Source organism: Parasteatoda tepidariorum, chromosome 5 (genome assembly GCF_982258835.1).
Source record: "Parasteatoda tepidariorum strain Cologne lab strain chromosome 5, Ptep-v5.0, whole genome shotgun sequence".
NCBI classification, from domain to species: Eukaryota; Metazoa; Arthropoda; class Arachnida; order Araneae; family Theridiidae; genus Parasteatoda; species Parasteatoda tepidariorum.
The window spans coordinates 82,085,273-82,108,802 of record NC_141759.1 but is presented as its reverse complement, the minus strand read 5'-3'; the positions used below and the strand labels follow the sequence as shown (position 1 = coordinate 82,108,802).

The following is a 23,530-nucleotide window of genomic DNA, read 5'->3' as shown; positions in this document are numbered from 1 at the left end:
TATCCGGAAAACCAAAAAACCGGAACGAAATTCGGTAAATCTTCCCGCCTTTTTTTAAAAAAAAAATTTTTTTTCCTCGTAAAATTTTAGGATTTTTCTTTTTTGAAAGATGTTTACCTTACCATCATTTTGGAAATAATCATTAGTGTATTACTTCATATTTTTTTCTTCTTTTTAAGATTATATCCAAATATTTTTTTTTTTTTTTAGTTGCTTTCAACAATAAAAAAAAACGGCTTTTTGTAGCGATTCAGAAAACCGGAACAATCAGTTATCCGGAATAGCGATGGTCCCGATCGTTCCGGATAATCGGTTCCCTACTGTATTATTACTAAAAATCTGCTTTTGTTTTATAAGTTTATTTCCGATTCTGTTTGACTACTTATAGGTGATGGATTTTTTTTACCTACTGTTTATAGATTTAAAATATTTATCTAATGCTAAATTAACAAAATCCTATCTTCATATTAATCATGTTATTTAAAAAAGACAGAACTGAAAACTTTTTTATATCTATTAAACCCGATTTTTTTTCTTAACGGAAGCATTCAAATGTAGTTTAACATAAAACCAAACTTTTTCAAGAAAATCTGTAGAATGATTTATTTATTTATTCTTCACTCGATTGTGGCCATATAACACTGAACCACCCATTAGTGTGCATTAGTGGTTGGTAATTTTCTTTACAAAATTTTTTGCTGGTATGTCTTATCACTTACATTATAAATTACACATTATTTTAGAATACAGAACATAAAAGCATTATACAGATAAGATAAATTAATATCAATAGCTAACCCAGGGGTCACAGGATTCTGATAACTGGCGTGTACAGTAATATCATCAGCAACATCCCTGGGTTCGACGTAAATCTGCAAGTGTCCACTCTGGCATTTTGACGTAGTGAGCAAATCCCATGCAATGCAGCCAGGACTGTCTAAATATCACACAGGGTCCCCGGGTACAAAAATGTTTTAGACCCCTGTAACGTGCCATAATGTTTAAAAACAAACTTTAAAAAACAATTCACATGCGTAAAATAAATAATTTTTACGAGATGCAATAATTTTAACAAATTTAAACACATTTTGACTACCGCCCAAAACTTAAAGCATTTTTGAACTACTCATAATTTTAAAAAAATAATAATTGAGATGCTAATCAGTTGTAATCCTCAAATAATAGAATAAATTTCAAAACCAACGAAGTTAATTAAAAATATTAAATAAATGTATAACAATTTAAAAGAAAATTCTAAAGGTATGTCGAACTAAACAGTTAGTAAAACGTCTTTCAATGCTCAAGTATCTAAAAAATTTTATTGGAACGTAAAAAAATAGATTTTGATTGCCTTTTTAAGCTTTCTTGGTGATAAACTATTCAAATTATTGGTATTTGCATGATAATCAATCACAATTTGTCGAAAACAAATCAAAATGCACACATTATAGAATAGAATATATTTATTTAAAAAAATATGTATGCAGGGCTGATTGTGCTCCGGAAAAAATCCGGATTTTTCGCTAACAGTGATCCGGAAGTTTCCGGAGATCAAAGGTCCAAACGTTTCAAAAAATCATTGATCACAGAAGTTTCCGGAGATCAAATTTTCAAAGGTGGAACTTAAAAACACAGTTTATTTTATTTGTTTGGTTTGTAAGGGAGAGACGGAGGGATACTTTATAAGCTTATATCCATGATTAATATTCATTTTTTATCAGTAAATAGCTGTCATAATCATTAACTCAAGAAAGACATATTTGTAAATTTTAATTACTTCTCCAGGTCATCATAGGTATGTGTAAAATTTTAAATATATTTTAAGTAAACTAAGAAATATTGAGAAAAAGGAAAAAAACCTTGTTTAAATTTTTTTCTAATTTTTCAATTCAAACTGGTTTTTTTTTTTTTTTATGTAACTCAAGAAATTTTCTGGAATTTTGACTTGGGCTCACAATCATCCCTGTTAATGGTAATGTTGTTTATTTTTAGCTTTTTTTTTAACACAATTTGTAAAAATTAAGATTCTTAAGGGCCCCCTGAGTGTCTGGGGGCCCCCGGGTGTGCCCATGCTTAAATCCAGTACTGAATGCAACGAAGATCTGCCGAAGACTATCATTTGAAAACTCATAGGCAGTAACTATCATTTTAAAAGAGCACTTTTCTGCAAGAACACAGATCTGCAAGCTTTAGAAGCATTTTTGCTCTGTATATTACAGGCTTCATTTTTAAGACAACCCTATATTTTTGTTTTAATTTAAAGAACTTTCCAGTGGAGCTTAAAAAAAAGCTCTATGAAGCACCTATAGTATTGAATTATAAGACGTGCCAGATTTTATAGCATCCTAACTCCTGTGCTGAGTTACTCTTAAGATGGCGCCTATTCATTCCTGATTAAAACACTTTTCAGTATTTTTACAGTATTTATTGATATATTTTAAAGTATTTATTGAATAATATGTATTTATAATGTTTTTTCAGTATTTATTGATATGTTATGTTTATGTATATTAAGATATTTAAGTAAGTTACTCGAAACAACAATCAGGAATTTAGTATTCCTGATTTAATAACTATGTTTTTATGGTTGATAATTGCATGGCTTAATGTAAAGTTTATGATTATGTGGTTGGATTGAAATTAATAATGAATGATTATTGTTCAAACAGTTAATTCAACTTTAATACCACAAAAAGAGAAATTGAAAGAACATAGAGAATAGTTTTAATTTCATCTATTTACACTTAGCGTTACCTTAGACATTTCAAAATAAAATGTTGAATATGTACAAGGTTATTGCTTTTTATTTCTTGAACAATTTTAAGTTATATCCTATTCTTTGAATTTCATACCTTTTTGTGTTCATTCTTTTCAAATGGGTCAGCAATTGTATTTCCAGGTACTTAGTTTTTTATTTCATTGATTTACCAATTACGTGCAGGACTTAAGATATATGTTATTTTCGAATATCTGATTTGTTAGTTGGGAAGTATACAAAATTTAGCGTGAGCTCAAAAACTTCTTTCAGTGAACAATCCTAAACACAGTCTGGGGTTTAGTCCACTGCATTTTTATGTACATGTTAGTACAACTGTGTAAAATGTAAAGATTTATTATTTTTTTTTTATTTTTTTTTTCTGTTATATTGGACATTTGCACATGATTTCTTAGAAAAGTGGGAATTCCCCTTGTCTTTAGGCTAACTGTGGGAGGGTTTTGTGGTTTTCCTCTCCATGTAACGCAAATGCAGGTTAGTCCCCTCAAAATGTCCTCCATGTAGGCTAATTTCTCCAATCCAGGAGTTCCCTTGTCTTCTGGATTGGGTTTAAAATTACAAGACTACGGAACTGAACATTTGTAGTCGTAAACCCAAAAATTGAGTCTGCTGTTTAACCTCGGTTATAAAATGAAATATTGTTTCTTTAAAAATTACAAAGTCTTGGAAAGAATTCTTTTTTTTTTTTTCATTTATAAGTTTTATGAACTAAATTTGTAAAGTTAAATATTGTTGAAAAAATTCTTTTTTAAGCAAATGGTATTATGCAAAATTTGTTGTTGTTGTTGTTGCTTATCCTCTTCTGGCCTGATGAAGTCAGACCAGATCTATGAACCCATTTACCTGAATGAAATCGAAGACCAAAAGAGGAGTAGAGTAGATGTCTTAGAATTCAAAATTTAATGATTATAATTAAAAAAAATAGTACAACTTTCACAGTTTTTCCTTGATACAAACTTGTATCTTGCTGCGTGGGAAATCAATTGCTGGCCAATTTGTTTCAGAAAATTAAACTTGCTTACCATTACTTTCAAGGAATTTGTGTCTTTCTTAGTTTTGTGATAATTTTACAAAGAAGAAAATATATCATAGTTTAATAGTGTGTTGTGTATTAATAGTGAAATGGGTACCATTTATCTAATTGTAATCAGTCACTGGGGGACGAACTAGTGCCTATTTTTGTAAATAACCTCAATGTGTGGTTTATTCTTGTCAACTAGTGAATTGTCAATTTTTGATTTAAAATTAATATGTGAAGTATTTGTTTTTAATTTTAAATAATGAATCATCGCATATCTAAAATAAGTGTAATGAATTTAAATATTAAATATAAAACATTTAAGTTTAATTAAAATATCTTATATTCTGTACTTATAAAAATATATATTTGAGTACTTATTTTAGTTTTGTGCTTTCATTTCATTTCATCTGAATAGTGCCTCATGTAGCCCTCATTCTGACAAAATTTATTTTTTCTCGTTTCAAAATTCAACAACATTAGAATTGCATTGTAAATTAAATATTTTTTGATATTCCTAAAATTGGAAAATAGCCAGTACCCCAAAGTAAATTTTTTATCTTAAAGTCTGTTCAACATCAACAGTTAGTATTGGAGCCTTTTTAAACAACAAGATTCGATGCAAAATTTACACTAATTTATGAAGAAAAAAATTTTTCACAAGCAATATTGCTCTCGTAATATAAAATATTATTCAAAAATTAATTTAAGAAGAGGTCTGGAAAATGAGCAAAAAACATAAATAATACCCTATAATAGGAAAAAAAAAAGCAAAATAATGCATTACCATGTCTATTTTAGCCACATGCAAAAGCGTGGTTTTCACATTGTTCTATTCAACATTTCCACAATTCATTAAAACCCAATGTATTTCAGTGTACCGTCTGTCCGTTGCGTATGAAAGCGCCAATCGTGTTACATGCTTGATGAAATACTTGTGGGTTCGCATGTGCGTCTACAAAGCTGGATTCGGTGGGATTCTTGCACTCTCGTTTGCAATTCTGCTGCATTTTGCAACTAACTAACTAACTCCTTGGCATTACAGTCCATGTCGGACTATGGTGTCACTAACAATTTTTCTCCAAAGTCTCCTGTCTCTAGCTCTTTTTTTCCAGTTTCGGACTTTTGGAATCTTAAGGTCTTTCTCCACCTCGTCTAACCATCTCTTGGCCAGCCTTCCTCTTTTCTTTTGGCCCTGACACTGCCCCTTGAATATCTTCTTAGTGCCTCTGTTTTCCTGCATTCTCTCAAGGTGTCCTAGCCATTGAATTCTCTTTGCTTTTACATAGTTGATTATATCTTTTTTCTTTAAAAAGTCTTGAAATTTCGAAATTGTATCGCCTTCTCCACAGATCATCCTCTTTGACAGATCCAAAAATAGTTCTAAGAATTTTTCTTTCCCAGGTAATCAGCATTTTTTCTTGTTTCTAGGTTGGAATCCAGTGGCTGGGTGGCGCAGTTGGTTTGTCGTCGACCTTCTGAGCCCAAGTTTGTGGGTTCAATCCCCGGCCCAGACACCAGATTTTCGGGATGTAGAAAATCCTCAGCGGCCATGTCGTATGATTATGCGGCATGTAAAAGATCCCTGGGGTGCCTTATTGGCTCTTGGCATTTCCGGCAAAAATTAAACTCCTAGTGCACTTTAACACCCAAATAGAGTCTCGGTGCTGCCATCTAGTGTGGCAGAAACTAGACGTCCAAATTAACATGACCAACGGTATCTCACCCATTGTGGTGGTCCTGAAAGAGTGGATACCACCTCTGGAGAACACACTAGGTCTGCTTATCGGCAAGACCGATTGTGCAGCTCATTGGAAATAAAAAAAAGGTTGGAATCCATGTCTCTGATCCATAGATAACGGTTGGTCTGATTATAGTTTTATAAATCTGAAGCTTTGTTTATCTCGTTATTACTTTTTATGTTAGCAGTTTTTTAGCACTTAAGAGATTGCTATTTCCAGCATTTAGTCTTTGTTTAATCTCTGGTTTGCTTAATCATTTTGCAAGATATTCTAAATTTCAAGCATCATTTTCCACCCTCTGAAATCAAACCGAAAAAATCTTGATCTTTTTATGGTTTATAATGTAATCAAGAAAAAGATTTGTCTGAAACTAGTTATTTTATCATGATTATGTATAGTCTTAGAAAATTATTTTGCATTTTATTAATGTATATGGGGCTTAAAATATTTTTTGAGCTCTTATAAAGTGCTTATTTTTTGTTGAAAGATTTGGCAACTCACCCTGTTTAATATCGCATAATGCCATACCCTCATATAGTAGGGTCTATAGACACAAAGGTGTAATTACCAATTTGAAATATGGTTGCATTTTTAACAGAGCTAGGATGCAATAATAAGTTTCGATTATTAATGTACAATAAAAGTATGCTAATTTAATGAAGCGAAAATCTAGTCATGTTGTTGTTGCTAATTACCATCTGGTCTGACGGAGTCAGACCAGATCAATAAATCCGTTGACATTTAGGAAGTCCGAAACTAAAAGGGGAGAGGAATGAATGTCGTTCCAGTCCAGCCCTAAACAGTTCAAGATGTGCTCAGGTGATGCCTGGTTTTGTTGGCATTTAGGGCAAAGAGGAAAGGAATAATTGTTACTGTTAGGTCCCAAAAATAATTTATTATATTTTAGATACCATTTTCTGTTACCAGGGTGAAGGCTACAAAGAAGTAACGTATTATTCTGTTATTAGTATGTGAGAGAATATATTCATTTTAAATCTCAGGTATTAAATGTGTGTTTTAATCTAATTTATGTAAATGAGGTTTACTTTGAGTATATCCTGTTACACATAGATCTTTTAAAGCATGTTGGATTGTAGTTTGGCACTTTATGTAGGTATTTTTAAGATTTTCTTACACTAATATATTTTGTGATACTATTATCTCACCTTTTGATTTTAAAGGTTTCATAATCACTGTAACTATACTTTTAAGTTTCAGTGCAATAATATATTGCTACTACTAAGTGTAATAATTTATAAGTGCAATAAAAGATTGCTACTAGTTTTTATATTTAATAAAAAGGTGTACATTGGAGATCGAAATTATGCTCACTTGCTGTGTTTAAACATGTATAGAATGTTTCAATGATTGATAATTTGTTAATGTTCAGAGTGTTTGTGTACATCAAATTGTTTTTTAAAGAGTGTTTATAATGTTATCAAACACAAGGTTTTTGAACCCCTATTTGGAATCCAAAAGCTATTTGGTCTTTAATATCAGCTTTTTTAGAGATTTTTGTTAACTTTGATCATAATTAATAATAATTTTGCGATATAAAACAGTTACATATATAAAGCTACTCATCTTAATTTTTTTTTACCATTGTGACTTTCTTTAATTGAGAAATTACAAAAAAATATGTTATTTGCCCGGTGAAAATGTGTTTTTGTGAAAGTTTTCAAATCATATGTAAAAATAATGAGTTGAATATTTTAAATGTTTAAATTGCTGTTATTTAAAAAAAAGTAATATTTTCTATATCATAATTGTCTAAGTTGCTATTAATTGTTGCAAAAGACTATTTAGTCTATCATTATGCACAACTAAACTTGTGGGTTAAAATTGTGTAGTTGGAATTTATTGTACCTAGAACTGTATAAATAACTGTAAAATAGCTAAGGGTTTTACTCTGAGTGGAAGTTATTGTAAATGTGTATTATATAAAATAAACATATTTTTAGGCTTTATTGTTTTCTAGTATTTGTTGAAGGTAAACTTTAACTGTTGAGCTTTCTCTGATTAATAAAATCTCAAATTATATAACTGATTATGTTATCCACGGTGATTTCGTAACATTTATTTAGAGCTGCAAAACCGGAAATTTTAACTCGCGACTTTATTTAAAGAATTAATTAAATAAGAAAAAGCGGCTAAAAGCATTGAATAAGCTAAAACAATAACAAAAAACACAGATAAACGCATTGGATAAACTAAAACATCAAGAAAATTACGATTAAAAGCTCTAGATGAGATAAAACAGTAACAAAAAAGAAAAAAAAAATATGTAAGTAAGAAATAAGAATCAAAAAAAGGAAAACGTTGATACCCTGTAATGACTATATTCCATACAAATAATCACACCAGATTTTCATAATAATAAACTTAACTTTATTAAAAATTAAAAGAAACTAGTCATTATTTTTATATTCGAGCATCCAGCTCTTAAACAACCAAGGGAGACCCTCTCCCGACCAAGACAAACATACATCTCCCTCGATTCCTAGCATGCCCCCGAAGGGGTGACACAATGCGCCAAGTGCGCCTGAACGATCGCCAAACAGTTGCCAAACATTACACCTTTCCCCCTAAGATAATGATTATATTACAAATAATTAATCGTTAATCTGAAAATTAAAAAAAAACAACTGTTTGCGATCAAAAAAAAATTATAATACAGAATGATACATACGATAAACATGATTATGTAATATTTCCAATGAAAACATAATAGGAATATTAAACACTAATACAGATGAGATATTCAAACTACTCATATATGAACTCAGTTATCATTAATTAGTCAGTTATATCAGAATCAGTTATCATTAATATGACGCCCGGTGGCTGAGCGGTAGCGCTTCGCGCTGTCGTGCCACAGGTCCTTGGTTCGATCCTTGGGCCGGGCAAGGCCGACTCAGCCGTTCATCCCTTCAGTGGGTCGATAAAATGAGTACCAAGCATGCTTGGGAACTAACACTGGGGGTTCCGCGTTCGGCTGACCACCTGACCGGAACATATGCTCCTGCACCCCAGAGCCCAAGGTCAAGAAAACTGAGATGGGCACAGTCGGCCTTGGCCCTCTTAATGGGCTGTCGCGCCACTGAGTTAGTTATCATTAATTATACACTATAACACTAGCAATCAACAATTCAATCCTATATAACCTTTTTTTTTATAGCAAAAATAGTTATAAAATAATATCTAATACAAGAATAATTATCCACCTTAACTATACCCTACTGACACACAGTAATACTAATAATATTTAATACTCACATTATTAATTAAACAATTATTGCTACAAACCAAAATAAAAAATATATTTTTAAACCATAACACCTTAAAGATCATGTATAAACATTACAATTCAATAATTATACTTCCATGGATTTTAATCATATCTTAAAATTATGCATATAAACAATGAAATTTACTATTTTTCAAACACTAAATCATTCATTTTTTTTTGAATTATAAAGATCTTACTTTAAAATATGTTTTCAAATTAATTAAGCACTTACCTCAAATATCTGTTATTTTAAATTTATCCACAAGTAAATATCAATATAAGCATATAAACACTTAGAGTCTCTAATAAAATAATATAAGAGTCATGAAATAACTTTTAACACTAGCTGACCAAGTCTGCATTGACCTCGACAGTTTATTTATTTTTAATCACCTGAGATTGGGAGTCTGGAAAGGGCATCTGCGTTTTTAAGATTTCTTCCCGGACAGTGCTCGATACTTAAATTATATTTTTGTAGGGCAAGCGCCCACCTTTGGAGCTTAGACGATTGGGGAGCATTTTTAACGATGAATGCCAGTGGGTTGTGGTCGGTCACAATTTTGATTGGGGAGCCAAATATCCAAGGCTCGAATTTCTTCAATGCCCATACTATTCCATAGGCCTCTCGCTCAATAGTGGGCCAATTCTGTTGAGATTTAGAAAGCTTTTGGCTGGCATAACACACTGGTACTTCTGAGTCGCCTTTGCGTTGAGACAAGCAGGCACCTACTCCCACCTGTGAAGCATCAAAGTGGATGATGAAATGCTCGTTGGGGGTAGGGGTAATCAATTCCGTTGTTTTCGCCAATTTCTCCTTGAGCCGTTGGAAAGCAGACTCATGTGTTTCTCTCCATTCAAGCATCTCCGGTTGTTTTTTTCTCGTGAGTTCGGTGAGGGGGTATGCGACGTCTGCATAGTTTGGGATGTATTCCCTGTAGTAATTCGTCAGTCCTAGAAGGCTTTTCAGATGAGTTTTCGTCTTTGGTGATTCCAATTTTTGAATGGCTATTATTTTCTCCGGGTCAGGTTGATGTTTCCCCGATCCAATCACGTGTCCTAAATATTTTATTTGAGGTTTCGCAAAAGAACATTTCTTCACGTTGATGGTAAATCCTAATAATTCTAATTTTGTAAAGACTTTTTCTAAATCTTGGAGATGGGTTTCGAAGTCTTTTGAGAAAATAGCAATATCGTCAATATATGATCTTGAAAATTCCTTGAACTCTTTTAGTGACTTGTTCATAACTCGCTGAAAAGTGGCAGCGGCATTTTTTAATCCAAATGGGAGAACTTTAAATTGATACTGCCCACGGTGAGTTTTGAAAGATGTAAATTCTTTGCTTTCTTCCTCCATAGGAACGGCGTAATAACCTTTGAGAAGATCAAGCGTGCTTATTACATTGGCTCTTCCTATATTGTACATTAGATCCACTGCATCTTCCATCGGAAAATCGTCTGCTTTGGTAACCGCATTCAGAGCTCTATAATCAACACAGAGTCTGATGCTTCCATCTTTCTTGTTTACTCAAACTACTGGGTGAGCTATCTCAGCTTCACTCTCCTCTATTAGTCCTGAACTTAACAAATCTTCTATTTCTGCATCAACTCTTGTTTTCAACGCTTCTGGGATCCTATATACATGTGGTTTCTTTCTTTCTACATTGGGAATCAATCTGATCTTGTGGGATTCTACTTTAGCCATTTTTACTTTTCCTGTAAATAATGCTTGATGCTGGTTGATGAGGGTCATTAAACTATTCTTCTGAGTTTTATCCAAATTTTCTAGATCTAAATTTCCTTCAATTTTTAAATACTCCAAAGGGGTAGATAAGTCTTTTCTTGGTAGAGTTATGACTTCTCCAAAATCTTCTTCATTTTCGAATATCACTCCAACGGCGTTGACACGAGCTTGAAATTTTCTTATTTTGTTGGAATGAACATGTTTTATTTTTCCATCTGGTAGTCTTACTTTGTACGAGTGAGGAGGAATAAGACTCACTATTTCACCAGGACCACTCCATCTAGCATAAAGCTTGTTGTTAGAGTCCGGTATAAGTAAATAAACTAGGTCACCATTCTTGAAACTTTTTGGCACGGATCTTCGATTGAAATATTCAGTGTATTTTTGTTGTTTTCCACTTGTGATCAATTCAGCTTGTTCTGCAGCTTGCTCCATTCTTCTTTTCAACTGTTGTAAGTATTCGACAGCTGATTCACTCAAATTTGGAGGAATGGGTATTTCACCAGACCATGATGATTTTAGCACTGCCAAAGGTCCTCTTGGCTGTCTTCCATACATTAATTGAAAAGGTGATATTCCAGTGGTGCAGTTGGGGATTTCCCGATAAGCAAATAACAGGAATGGGATATGCTTATCCCAGTTAGATGGGTCGCTCCTTATCACATGATGTAGCATCTGCTGTAAACTCCTATTCCATCGTTCAACTAGTCCATTGGAAGCACTGTATCCAGGGGTTGAAAATCTAGGATGGGCACCCAATCTTTCTTGAAATTCTTTAGTCAGTCTTGACACGAAATTTGTACCATTATCACTTGCAATAGTATGCGGGATTCCTGTTCGCATGAATATTTCGAGGAGAGCTGTGCAAATAGCTTTTGCACTTAAGCTTTTCAGAGGAATGGCCTCCGGCCATCTTGAGTGTTGATCTATAAGACATAAAATATATTTGTGCTTCCTAGCAGAGGGTGGATCAATGGGCCCAATAATATCGATGTTTACGATTTCGAATGGCAGTCCAGGTCTTGCTACTGGGGTTATTGGAATTTTATCCGACCTTTTCTCAGGGCTTCTTAATTGACATTCGCTGCATGTTTTGCAAAAGTGTTCCACATCTTGAGAAACTCCTGGCCAGTAGAAGGAATACCTAATTCTATCTTTTGTCTTCCGCATGCCCATATGGCATCCAAATACCGAGTTGTGAGCTAGATCAAGTACCTTCTGTCTTCGACTTAATGAGAGAACTAATTGGCGTATTTTCTCTCCAAACAATTTTTCTTCATGATGCAAGAGTCCGTCCATAATAAAATAGTTTCCCTTCTTTTCCTTCGACAACTTCCAAGGCTCGTGTAGAGTCGGGCATGTTTGTTGTTCTATGAACAGCTGTTTGGCTGTCGATACAGTAGACTCGGTGGGATTGGCTGTTGCATTATCCTCTAGCCACTCCCCAAAGCTTGACTGGTTGCCAGGGGCAACTGTTGCAATGCCCTTCTCCCTCTCCTTCACCTCTTCATTTCTCTCTTCTGTCGTATTTTGTTTCTCTTTTTCTGTTTCAGTAAACAAAACGAACATTTTTTCTTCTTTGTTCTGACGCCTTTCTTCTGCGATGTCGGAATCCATGTTCTTTTCTGGGGGGTTGATCAACAGTTCATGTATTTCGGGAGTTAATAAACAAGGCACATTTAATTCATCCGTCACAGCAATAAAGGTATCCACTGAATTAAATAAGTTAGTTCCATCATTTCTTAGATAAATCGGCGTACGGCAAACTTTTGCTTCAATCTGTTGTCCGAATGCAGAAGTTAACAAAATTTTCCCTCCATCTCTCTCCTTTACATCCGGAATGAATGACGAATGTAGAATTGAAATCTGAGTTCCAGAATCGACGATTGCTTCGATTTCTTCGGAGTTGATAAAAATATTAACTTTCTGCAGGGGTTTAATAATGGTTCCTCTGACGTCACTCCGTAGATGAGATGAATCTACTTTCGCTACCACCGCTTCTTCTCGGCTTGATACTTTATTCGAATTTCTTGAAATTTTTGTGTGATCCCTTTCATTTCGCTTTCCCGTCATTTCATTCTTTTTCTTTCTATCGGAACAGTCTCTCGCAATGTGTCGATAGCTCCCACAAATGTAGCATTCTCTTTGCCTGACGAAATTGTTTTCTTGTCTCGGATATTCTTTTCTCAGTTGAGGGGGAACATACTTTTCCGGTGAATATGTTGCGTCTCCAAATCTCGGGCGTTTTCCTTCACTTCGGTATTCATCAAAAGATTTTCTTCGCGCTGAAAAGTAAATATCACATTCTCTAGCTAATTCCTGAGGCTTCAACCATGTATTTCCTTGTCGTATTGTGATATGGGACGCTGTCTCTCCGTCTAAAGTTTGGAATATCTTGTCGGATATAATTAGTTCTTTAAGTGTATCAATATCTTCTGCATTTCTTAATTTACAGTAATAATCCCATGTTGCGGTCATTCGTGAAGCGAACTGGATGTGTGTTTCTCCTGAATATCGTTTTGCTCTTCTGAAATTTTCCAAACAGGTTTGGGGGGTCGGTTCATATTCCTTCAGAATCAGTGTTTTTACTTTTTGATAGTCCTTTAAATCTTCTCCCTTGATATAAACAAGAACATTGGCAGCTTTATCCCCAATTAATTTCAACAATATCTCTGCTTTGAATTCGTCCGGAACATTCTTATGTTTAAATGCTCTTTCGATGGAGTCGAAAAATATATTCCATGCTTCCGCTTTCTTCGGTACTGGAATCGTCAAGGTTTCTACTCCTTTTATCAGTTTCAGGGAAATTTCTCTTTCTCCACGGCTGTGTTGAGCGTCTGGGGTAGGGCTTCTGCTTTCGATACTTCGTGTCGTTCGGATCTTCGCCAGCTGAATTTCGTGTTCCCGTTCTAATCGTACTTTTTCTTCTTCTAATTTCGCTTTTTCTGTCTCTTCAGCTCTCTTCCTGTTTTCTACTGTAGTAGTATTTAGTATTTCTTTAACAAAGTCCGGATCGTCTAAGTATTCCTTGCTATTTTGCAACATATGTTTCAGCTCCGTTAATTTCAGTTCCAAACTGGCTTCTTCACCTATCTCTGACAAAACTGTCACCAAATCTTCTTTTCGTACGTTTTTGAACATTTTTCACTCTGATCAGAATTCTCCAACTAACTTCTGATTCTACTTCCGAAATTGCTTTTCTATCGGTGCAAAGCTCTGGTTCTCGAAAGAGAGCGTGTTGTAATGACTATATTCCATACAAATAATCACACCAGATTTTCATAATAATAAACTTAACTTTATTAAAAATTAAAAGAAACTAGTCATTATTTTTATATTCGAGCATCCAGCTCTTAAACAACCAAGGGAGACCCTCTCCCGACCAAGACAAACATACATCTCCCTCGATTCCTAGCATGCCCCCGAAGGGGTGACACAATGCGCCAAGTGCGCCTGAACGATCGCCAAACAGTTGCCAAACATTACATACCCATTGGTCAAATGCTTTTTCTTTCTGGTTTGACTCCGATAAACGCCACAACATTTCAAATCATGGGTTGCAAAAACTGTCTCAATTGATGTCTGTCATCGGATTGGTTTTCATATCCTGGCTATGTACGCGTTTCAAGACGTCACAAAATACTTTTCCTTCTTCACCATTCATATTTATATTAAAATCACCGTCAGGCCAGTAATTTTAAGTTAATAATAAAAAGAATATAAAAATACTTTAAAATTATTATTATGTAAATACATTAAAATGCCTGCTAGTGAAAATAAAAAGAAAAACAGCAGCGGTCGCCATAGTAACGCATGCGCACTGTTTACTATTACTCATGAATACAGTTGAAAAGTGTGGTGACGTCTAAATAAGGTGCACACGCTATCAAACCCAAAACAAGACCCATTTTGCGAATGGGTAATAATGTTTAAGATGACAAAGGGTTTTAAAATTTTGCCATCACCTCAAGATAATACTGCGTGCATTTCCGACATTTTATGTGCATTTTTTAAGTTTATATTGTGGTGCCCAAAATCGTTTTTAATCAAATGATAAAACAAAAAATTTTCTACCATTTTAAATATTTGGGAAAAATTCAGGGCTGCCAACTACTAGACTTTTTGCAAACTATTTTGTAGAGTGGTAGTCAATTAAAAATTAAAGCTTTCAGAATTTTTGGTAATTTTGGCAGCATTTTTAAAACCTCACCACCCGAGAGCTAAAGCAAAGTGGTGTTTCATTTGAACTTTTGAATCATTTTTATGTGGTGCAGTGGAAAATCATATTTATAAAACAAAGAATCGTGCATTAAGACGAAATCTTAGCAACCACTAGAAGAAATTTTCCCAAAAAGCATAGAAAGTTTCTTGTCATGAAAACCTTCGGCGGAGAAGTTGGCGGATCCCACACCTTGATGTTTTAATTTGCTGCAAAAAGAGAGGTTTTCTGAAATCTTTTAGCTTTATGACTAAATATGTTCAACTCCGTAACCTTGTGATTTTGAAACCAGAAGAAAAGGGAACTCCAGGATTAAGAAGTGGAAGAAAGTTTCCTTCGTGATGAACTTTTTAATGGGACTGACCCGCATTTGCGTTACATGGTGAGGAAAACTACGAAAACCTCCGTCGGTTAGCCTGACGACAAGGAAGGGGACTCTAACCCATGATCCGTCTACCAAAAGATATTTCATATCAGCACTGTGGTCGGTGCAAGCTGGATGCGGAATTCTTGAAATTCGACAAAAAAAATTATAATAAATAAAAGCGAAATTTATACGCACGCATACTCTATACCGCGCAAGAATTTTTCCAACCAAATTCTGCCCCTCCTCCATTATTATTTTGAAATTTAACGTCAAGAGAAAAGAAAGATAGATTTAACTATAAAGTTTCAGATACTGAAAAATTGTTTCTAAAATATAGGAGCTTCCTAGTAATAGAAAAAAAAACATTAAAATGGAAATTATGTAATTTTGTTGCTATCAAAATACATTTATGCTATTTAGAGTGAGAAGTGATAAAGCTGATGAATAAATTTTTGTTACATTTCTGCAAATACTTGATCATGCCTAAGTCGGGTGTGGGGATTTTAAATCTGAAATTAATTTTGCTCTTAAAGCTGTAGATTTTGATCTGTTCATAAGCACGCGAAGAAATAGTTCAAAATAGGTAAGCGTCTCTAGCGGCGCATGACGACATTTCCGGGCATGGGGTTCTATTCAATTTTAATCCTGATAATGCGCCTTAAATCCCTAAGTCGAAATATTCATGCGACTCATTCTGTATATAACATTTTTAGACTTGTACATTAAATAAAAAAACTTAAAATCTAGTTTATTTTAAAACGAAATAGCTTGGAAAAAAAGCCCATTGCAGATTTGAAATCAGTGATAAGAAAGTATTCGAATTCTGTTGTCATGAAAAAAAAAAGGGAAATGTGTTTCCCAGTGTCAGTCATACAGTTATAACCAGTCATCATGCAGTTAATCATGGTAAACAATTATAAACATTTTATTACTTAAATATAGCATATTTTCTTTCATGGCCAAAAGGAGAAGAAATACAACAGAATTGTAAAGAAATTCGGAAAATTTATAATTTTTGCGTAATAATTAAAATAACTACAAAAGTTAATTATGTTTAATTGATTTAATTTCTTTAAAATATTTTATCACTTTTATGAACTTACTTTCTTCTGAACTACATTTTCTAAATAAAAATCGCAATTTCTGCCATTGTTTGTTGAAACTCGTGTCTCAGAATTTGTATAAGAAAGTCTAATGTTTTGGGGTGTATTTAGGTACCAAATAAAAAAAAAACTTTTTTTCTCATTTATGTTTAAAGGTATCCTATGATATTCAAAATAATTTCCACTCAATGCATTTTAATTATGAAAACCAATAAAATTTTCTAAATGCATATTGAATTGGGAAAAAAATAGAATTGGAAAATTCATATATAGTTTATTTTAATTTCATACAGTTTTTATCGTTATCAAAGAAAAATTACAGCTTATCAAGTAACAGGAAATCACGTAGAAAAAAAAAGAGTTTATGTTTTTGTGCAAAAACAGTCATAGGATGTGAGCTTTTCTTTCTTTGTTCCGCTTTCTATTTTACACCTGCCCTCATTTACAAACATTTTACTTTTTTTAAAAATAAAAAAAAACTTTCTTTGAGTGAATAATTTCAGAAAAAAATGTCTCTTTTTAGACAATTCTCGCAAGAGAATAAACGGCACTCTGCTAAATTGAGTGATGCATCGTGGGTATACATGGTAAGTAAAAAAGAAAACTAAATTTATATTCCATTCAATTGTCGACTGCGAGATAGAAAATAATATTTACATTTATTAAATTCTTGTTGATATTCGTTGCGTAATTATTGAGCATTTTATACTCTATGTAAGGTTAGTTTTTTATTAAGCTGAAATGCGTGTTTAATGGGACACCGGTATCCCTTTTATATCTATGTTTTTCTGACCCTCTAATTACAAGCAAAAATATATTTTGATATTTTTTTATCATTAAATACAGTCTTATAGTTAACTTAAAAAATTTGTCAGATTAACAGAATTATCTTTGTATTAAAATATAAATTCCAAAAAAAGTAGTTTGAAAAAAAAAATTCTTTCATAATTATCAGAAATTGATTTATCAATAATTATTAATTAATTTAATTTATCAATAATTGATTTCGTAAATTAAACAAATTTTACTGGTGAGTAACTGTTTCGCTTAGAACTACAAATTTCAAAAATTATTGTTTGGAATAACTGTTTCGCTTAGAGCTACAAATTTCAAAAATTATTGTTTGGAATAACTGTTTCGCTTAGAACTGCAAATTTCAAAAATTATTGTTTGGAATAACTGTTTCGCTTAGAACATCAAATTTCAAAAATTATTGTTTGGAATAACTGTTTCGCATAGAACTGCAAATTTCAAAAATTATTGTGTGGAATAACTATTTCGCTTAGAACATCAAATTTCAAAAATTATTGTTTGGAATAACTGTTTCGCTTAGAACATCAAATTTCAGAAATTATTGTTTGGAATGACTGTTTCGCTTAGAACTACAAATTTCAAAAATTATTGTTTGGAATAACTGTTTCGCTTAGAACTGCAAATTTCAAAAATTATTGTGTGGAATAACTATTTCGCTTAGAACTGCAAATTTCAAAAATTATTGTGTGGAATAACTGTTTCGCTTAGAACATCAAATTTCAAAAATTGTCGTTTGGAAGAGAGACTTGTCTGGAAGATTTTACCTTTATTGCACAAAAAGACACTTGTGTTTCGTGCTGTATTTCATAACTATAAATTATAAAAATGCTAAATATGATATAATATTTTCCATCTATTTTTGACTTAAATTAATACAAAATATAATGAAAAAATTAAAAATTATGTTTAATAAAAATTCTGACTCAAAGGGTCAATAAAATGGTCACAGCATTAAAATAATGTCAGCACTTTACAAAGAGCCTGATTTTCCAATAAGCCTACAAATTGAAACATGGCTAATATTTGAATTAGTCCTCGAATTATACAGGACTGTTTCTTGTCCGGTATGGTAATATTTTAAACCCGTAAAAAAGTTAAAAATGAAATGTTTAAACTACCAATTTTTTCTACTGTTTGATCCCGTAAATGATTATATGGTTATATTTATTTCTTAGCATTTACCATTGTAAAGCAGAGTGGCCACAATCTGGAAAAAATTCATAAGTGGTGACAATTGTTTTATAAGATTTGTGGACTTTAATTTCACGTCAATTTTAGGAATTCAGTTGTTAACATGGAATATTTAATTTACATATACAACTTAAAACATCTTGTTTCCGCGATCTTTTTCTTCTAGTTCTTAATTTTTTTTTGCAAAGTGGCCTCCTATTATGCCTTTTTGAAGGACAGTTCCCAAGGAAGAAAAAAGTGGTAGCACAAGAACGTCCTTTTTTAGATTTATTTTGCAGAAACAAGTGGGTCTTAAATCAACGGGCTGATGGACCTCCCTGGCCGATCGGTGTCACCCTCCAAACCCTGTGCAAAGCATGGAAGTAGCAGGTTCGAAACCCACTGTTACCCTGAATGTACCTTGTGTCATCTGTCCTTCGATTTCGCGAAGGTTTATAAGCTTAAATTGAGCACACAAACCTGCAAATGTATGTAAATCCAATTAACTCGATGCACTATTTTAAAAGCTAAAGTGGGAGGTAACAAAATGAAATATCCACTCGACATAAGCAATTTTGTACTACAACTTTTTTCCTGTAGGTGTTTTTCATATATATACACAATCATAACTTGATATACACTTTTTGTGTCTGGGCATTAATTTCCATAAATATTGCAAACACAAATGCATTTGAAATTGATCAAAGTTATATTTTAATTTTTTAAGTGGTGGTTCATAATAATTTCATTCAGTATTTTGCAATTCTATACACTTTTTCACGTGTAACAATTCCTATAAATGTTTGCTGATTCATTGACGAATTGTGTATAAAATTAACTTTCTGCAAGTTTCAATCTTTAATGTTGTACCACTTTTGCAGAACATGTTAGTGATGCGGTCGTTAGTTTTTGAATAATTGAAGCTGTCAATGTTAACCCAAGTTAAAATTCTTGATGGTCCCATGAAGACATTTGATGGTTTAAATGGGTTTCAGTACGATTCATGATGGTCCACCATCATCCAACATTTTCCATTATGCTCTCATAGTTCTTGATATGTCAATAAACTTCCACCATTCCATGATGGAAAATGCTACTTTAATACTATGATGGTGACTTATTTTTCTGCTCCTTTGTGATGCAGTGAGCTGTCAAATTTTCTGGATTGAAGTCCTAATAAAGCCATATGAGACACTATGATGGTTAATCATCAAGAGAAGTTTGATTCTCATGGACCAACAATCCATGATGATCCGTGATGGTCCTTGATAGTTCCAAGAATACATTTCCGTAATAGTTTAACGGGAATTATTCTTGCTTCAGCAAGAATATACAATCAAAACAATTTTTTTTTGTTGGTCCATCAAAAATCAGTCCGAATTCATACATAGGGGTGATGGTGGTTCGTGATCGTTCTAACATTTGATTTCTAATAAACTATGATGGAAATTTCCGATAGTTCAACAGGAACAATCAATCCATCAAAACAATTTGCTATTATTACGTCGGATCATCATAAATCAGTCCGAATTCCTACATTGGGATGATATTTTGGTTACCATACCAAAAATATAATGGTTCATGATGGAATTATTGATGGTTATCATCAAGATTATGTTGGTCCATCAATGCAACACCATCAAAAATTTTGACTGGGAGTATGTTACAAATCTGCACTTTCAAGGAAAAAAACCACACAAAAAACTGTATCACTTGAGAAAATATTGTTTTAATTGCTTCCAAATTGCTGGATTCTTTTCTTTGGTCAGTCTAGAACAGCGGTTACCAACCGGCAGCCCTCGGGTGGCATCTGGCCCGCTAAGCCTTTTTTGTGACCCACAAACTAAAATATATCAGTTGTCATTTTTTGCGGACAATTTTCGCAAAAAATCTATATGAGTTTTAAATAATTTTATGTTTTATATCTTGACAATTTGATGTCTGTTGCACATTAATTGCTTAAAATACAAACATAGGTGCACATTAAACTTATTGTAGCCAGAATTTTTTAATATGCAATTAAATATTTTTAAAAATCTACTTCTTATTTTAATTCGCAATTCAATACTTTTGTTTTGTACAACTTGATAAAAATCTGACAGTAATATTTAACGTTCCTTCAAACATAAAAGAGTCCTATATAAAATTTTGATAACATTGCGGCCCGCCATTTGACTGTTGCTTTTAATTGCGGCCCCCGGCCTCATGTAATTTGGAAACCCCTGGTCTAGAAAATTATTCGGTATTTGATAATCGGTGATTGATATTCCAAAAACCAAGAAAAAAAACTTGTTTTCGTAAAAATGTTACATACCTCCTTTTAACATTGATCGCTTCAATTTTATGTCAAGGTTTTCTTCCCCCCCCCCTTTCCGCCGCGGAATGGTGTCGTTTTTACTCATGCAAAATTCAGATCGATCAGAATGACAGAGAAAAAGGAATTTAAATTTTTTTCAGCTTTTATACCAGCAGTTTGGAAATTCATTCTACGGAATTGGAATATTTACATAAAAATGCTTGTTTTAATGCTTGTTAATTTTTTGAAAACGATTATCTTTCAACTGACTGCAAACGCTTTTGCCATGAAAAATATTCCAAAACATTTGCTGCTGAAAGCGAGGTCGTCTTGGTGGAATGCAAGGCCTCGGGCCACAGAAATGTCTTGGGCCCCCAATATAACATGTCATACTGTTTAAAATTGAGCTACAAATAATTCATATTCATTAAATTAATCACTTATATGATCCGTAAAATTTTAAAAAAAAATTCGTGATGATAATCATCGTCTTTTTAGCATTGGTGAAGCTTTTGTTAGAGACATGAGCTAACTGAAAACTTTTTAACATTAATTTATTCTACAGAGATATTTTTCAGCGATGCAAACATTTAAAACTGACCTATTTAAAATACAGTCCTTTTCCAAACTATTAGACCCACTATAAGATTTTATGTAAAATCTTAATTATCAGGTGATACTATACAGCTTTATTGTTTTTATGTGCCTGAAACCGGTTTGTACTTGTTTACGTTCGTGTATCAATTGGTTAAATTAGACGATATATAATATAAATTTGACGATAGGATAAATTAGACGATATATTATATAAATATAGAATATTTATTATATCAGGTATTATATTATAATAATTAGACCAAATTATTAGACGTCCTGTAGTGTTTTAATAATGGCATGTTTTGTACGAATTTGTATGCAATACTTTTATATTTAAACATACATGTAAAGTGTTTTTATTCAGGAGATTTTTTTTATACTTCCTATTTGTATTTATTTTTAACCCATTGCATTACAATGTTAACTAATTGATACACGAACATAAACAAATGTAAACCGCTTTCATCCGAGAAAAAACAATACAGCTGAATAAGTATCACGTGACAATTATAATTTTACATAGAATCTTATAGTGAGTCTAATAATATAGCTAGTGACTGTATATTTAAAGTAAGGCAGATTTACCTTAGCAATTAAACTTAAAAGTAAAAAAAAAAATATATAAATACAAAAATATTATTTTGTCAAATTAAAAGTATTTATACGAAAAAAATGTTATTAAATAAAAGATTTAAATAGAAAAAAAACGTTTGGTTTATATAAACTGTTTAAACCACATTGGTTTAAATCATCCAACTCTGCATTAAACAAATGTAGTTAAAATCAAGTGCTGGACTCACGTTTGCGAAAGCGGGAGTTCGAATCCAGCAGGCTGAAGACTCCCCGTGTGGTAAATGGTGACTGGTGCACGGTAAACCTGTCGGGTCACAAAATCCTTTATATTTCCATGACAAATCAGTACCTCTGGTGGTACATAATTGGAGATTGGTCGTTCTCCGGTTCATGTCAAAATTACGATCTGTGGATGAATGAATGGAAGCCTGAATGGATCTGTCTTAAAAACGGGTGTGACGTATGGGTGTGGCAAAAGTCGAATTCTAGGCTATAGATGGCGCCACTTTAGAACAAGAACAATCGTTCCCGCTCTACCTACAACAACAACTAAATATCATGAGACATGAAATAATTTTCTTTCGCTTCAATGCTTACGTAATTTAATGGCGCTTTACTTATAAAATATAATTAATATATTATAAAATGATTACACTTTCATTAGAATATATTTATCCAGTCGAATATATTTCATTCATTAAATTTATTCCATAGAATATTTTTTCAATACTAAAATCTAATCATAGAAAAAATTTTATTATTTGCAACGGTGAACAGAATGATACAAAAATATGATATAACTAAAAATTTTAAGTAAATTTTTTAAAATGTTGGTGATTTTACATAATCCGTAGAGGTTAGTAAAAAAAGTACGTATTTTCTTATACATTTGGATAGAACTAGAGCTATTCCTACCTCATAAAAAAGTGTATTATTTTAACAAGAGATATCGATATTAATTTTTATGTAATCTAACATCCGCAGTTATTAGATACAGATGTTATTCAAAATTCATTTTCAAGTTGATTTTTTTACAACTTAAACAATTTAATACCAGATAAAAAATTAAAACAATAATTTTAACTTTCAAAACTGTTGGATTAGAATTTCGATCACAGTGCTGATGTAAAATATACTCAGAGGTAGATGGATCATGGATTAATTAGCTTTACTTTTTTTTCTCTTAATTGCTTGAATATTGTAAAACAAACGCGACAAAGAGAATCACCAACTTTTACTAGAGTCTCCTTATCGTCAGGTTAACAGTGGGAGATTTTCGTGGTTTTCCGTTCCCTGTAACATAAATGTGGATTAGTTCCATCAAAAAGTCCTCCACGAAGGCAAATTTCTCCTAATACTTAATCCAGGAGTTGCCTTGTTTCCTGGATTAGGTTCAAAATTACAACGATACGGAGTTGAATATTAGTAGACGCAAACCCAAAAAATTGGCTCGGTTGTTCAACGAGGGTTATAAAATTGCAATGAATATTTTTTTTTGTGTGAGATTATCTGCTGCATCTCATAATGTAGGTAGGTAGGTACATTTATTTACGATGTACTAGACATACACAAAGGGCTATTGGCGCTGGTCTGGGAAACACTCCTGAAGAAAATCCGGAGACAATGTGCACACGTCACACACCATTTTACCGGGAAGACACATTCACACACCATCCATCCATCCGCACCTGATCTACAGCACGATCAATCTCCGATCTAATACTCTCTGAGGTAGGGGAGAGTGGGGTCAATTGTAACATTTTTTACTTAACTATTTTTAACTAACAAAAAATCCAATATATTATCAGTATTAATTGACAGACGAG

General features: G+C 32.7%; 2 protein-coding genes across 2 annotated transcripts in view; one reads left to right on the top strand and one right to left on the bottom strand.

Moving 5' to 3' along the window:
• Positions 1-10,350: 10,350 nt before the first annotated feature.
• LOC147809609 (uncharacterized) lies at positions 10,351-13,707 on the bottom strand. Its single transcript, XM_087162882.1, has 2 exons — positions 10,802-13,707; positions 10,351-10,744 (listed from the first exon to the last, which is right to left on the bottom strand). The coding sequence occupies exons 1-2, from the start codon at positions 13,705-13,707 to the stop codon at positions 10,351-10,353; spliced, it is 3,300 nt and encodes a 1,099-aa protein (XP_087019008.1).
• Positions 13,708-16,700: 2,993 nt separating this feature from the next.
• Eaat1 (Excitatory amino acid transporter 1) overlaps positions 16,701-23,530 on the top strand; it is a 101,410-nt gene continuing 94,580 nt past the window's right edge. Inside the window, exon 1 of the mRNA XM_087164412.1 lies at positions 16,701-16,842. Within this exon, the coding sequence (XP_087020538.1) occupies positions 16,765-16,842 (78 nt within the window). The 5' untranslated portion in view covers positions 16,701-16,764. The remainder of the gene's footprint in view (positions 16,843-23,530) is intronic.

Excerpts from the sequence above, each read along its gene's own strand:
- LOC147809609 (XM_087162882.1), bottom strand. The coding sequence starts at position 13,707 with ATGTTCAAAAACGTACGAAAAGAAGATTTGGTGACAGTTTTGTCAGAG. Across the intron at positions 10,745-10,801 it reads AGTCTTATTCCTCCTCACTC|AAAATTTCAAGCTCGTGTCA; the intron begins GTACAAAGTAAG and ends CAACAAAATAAG.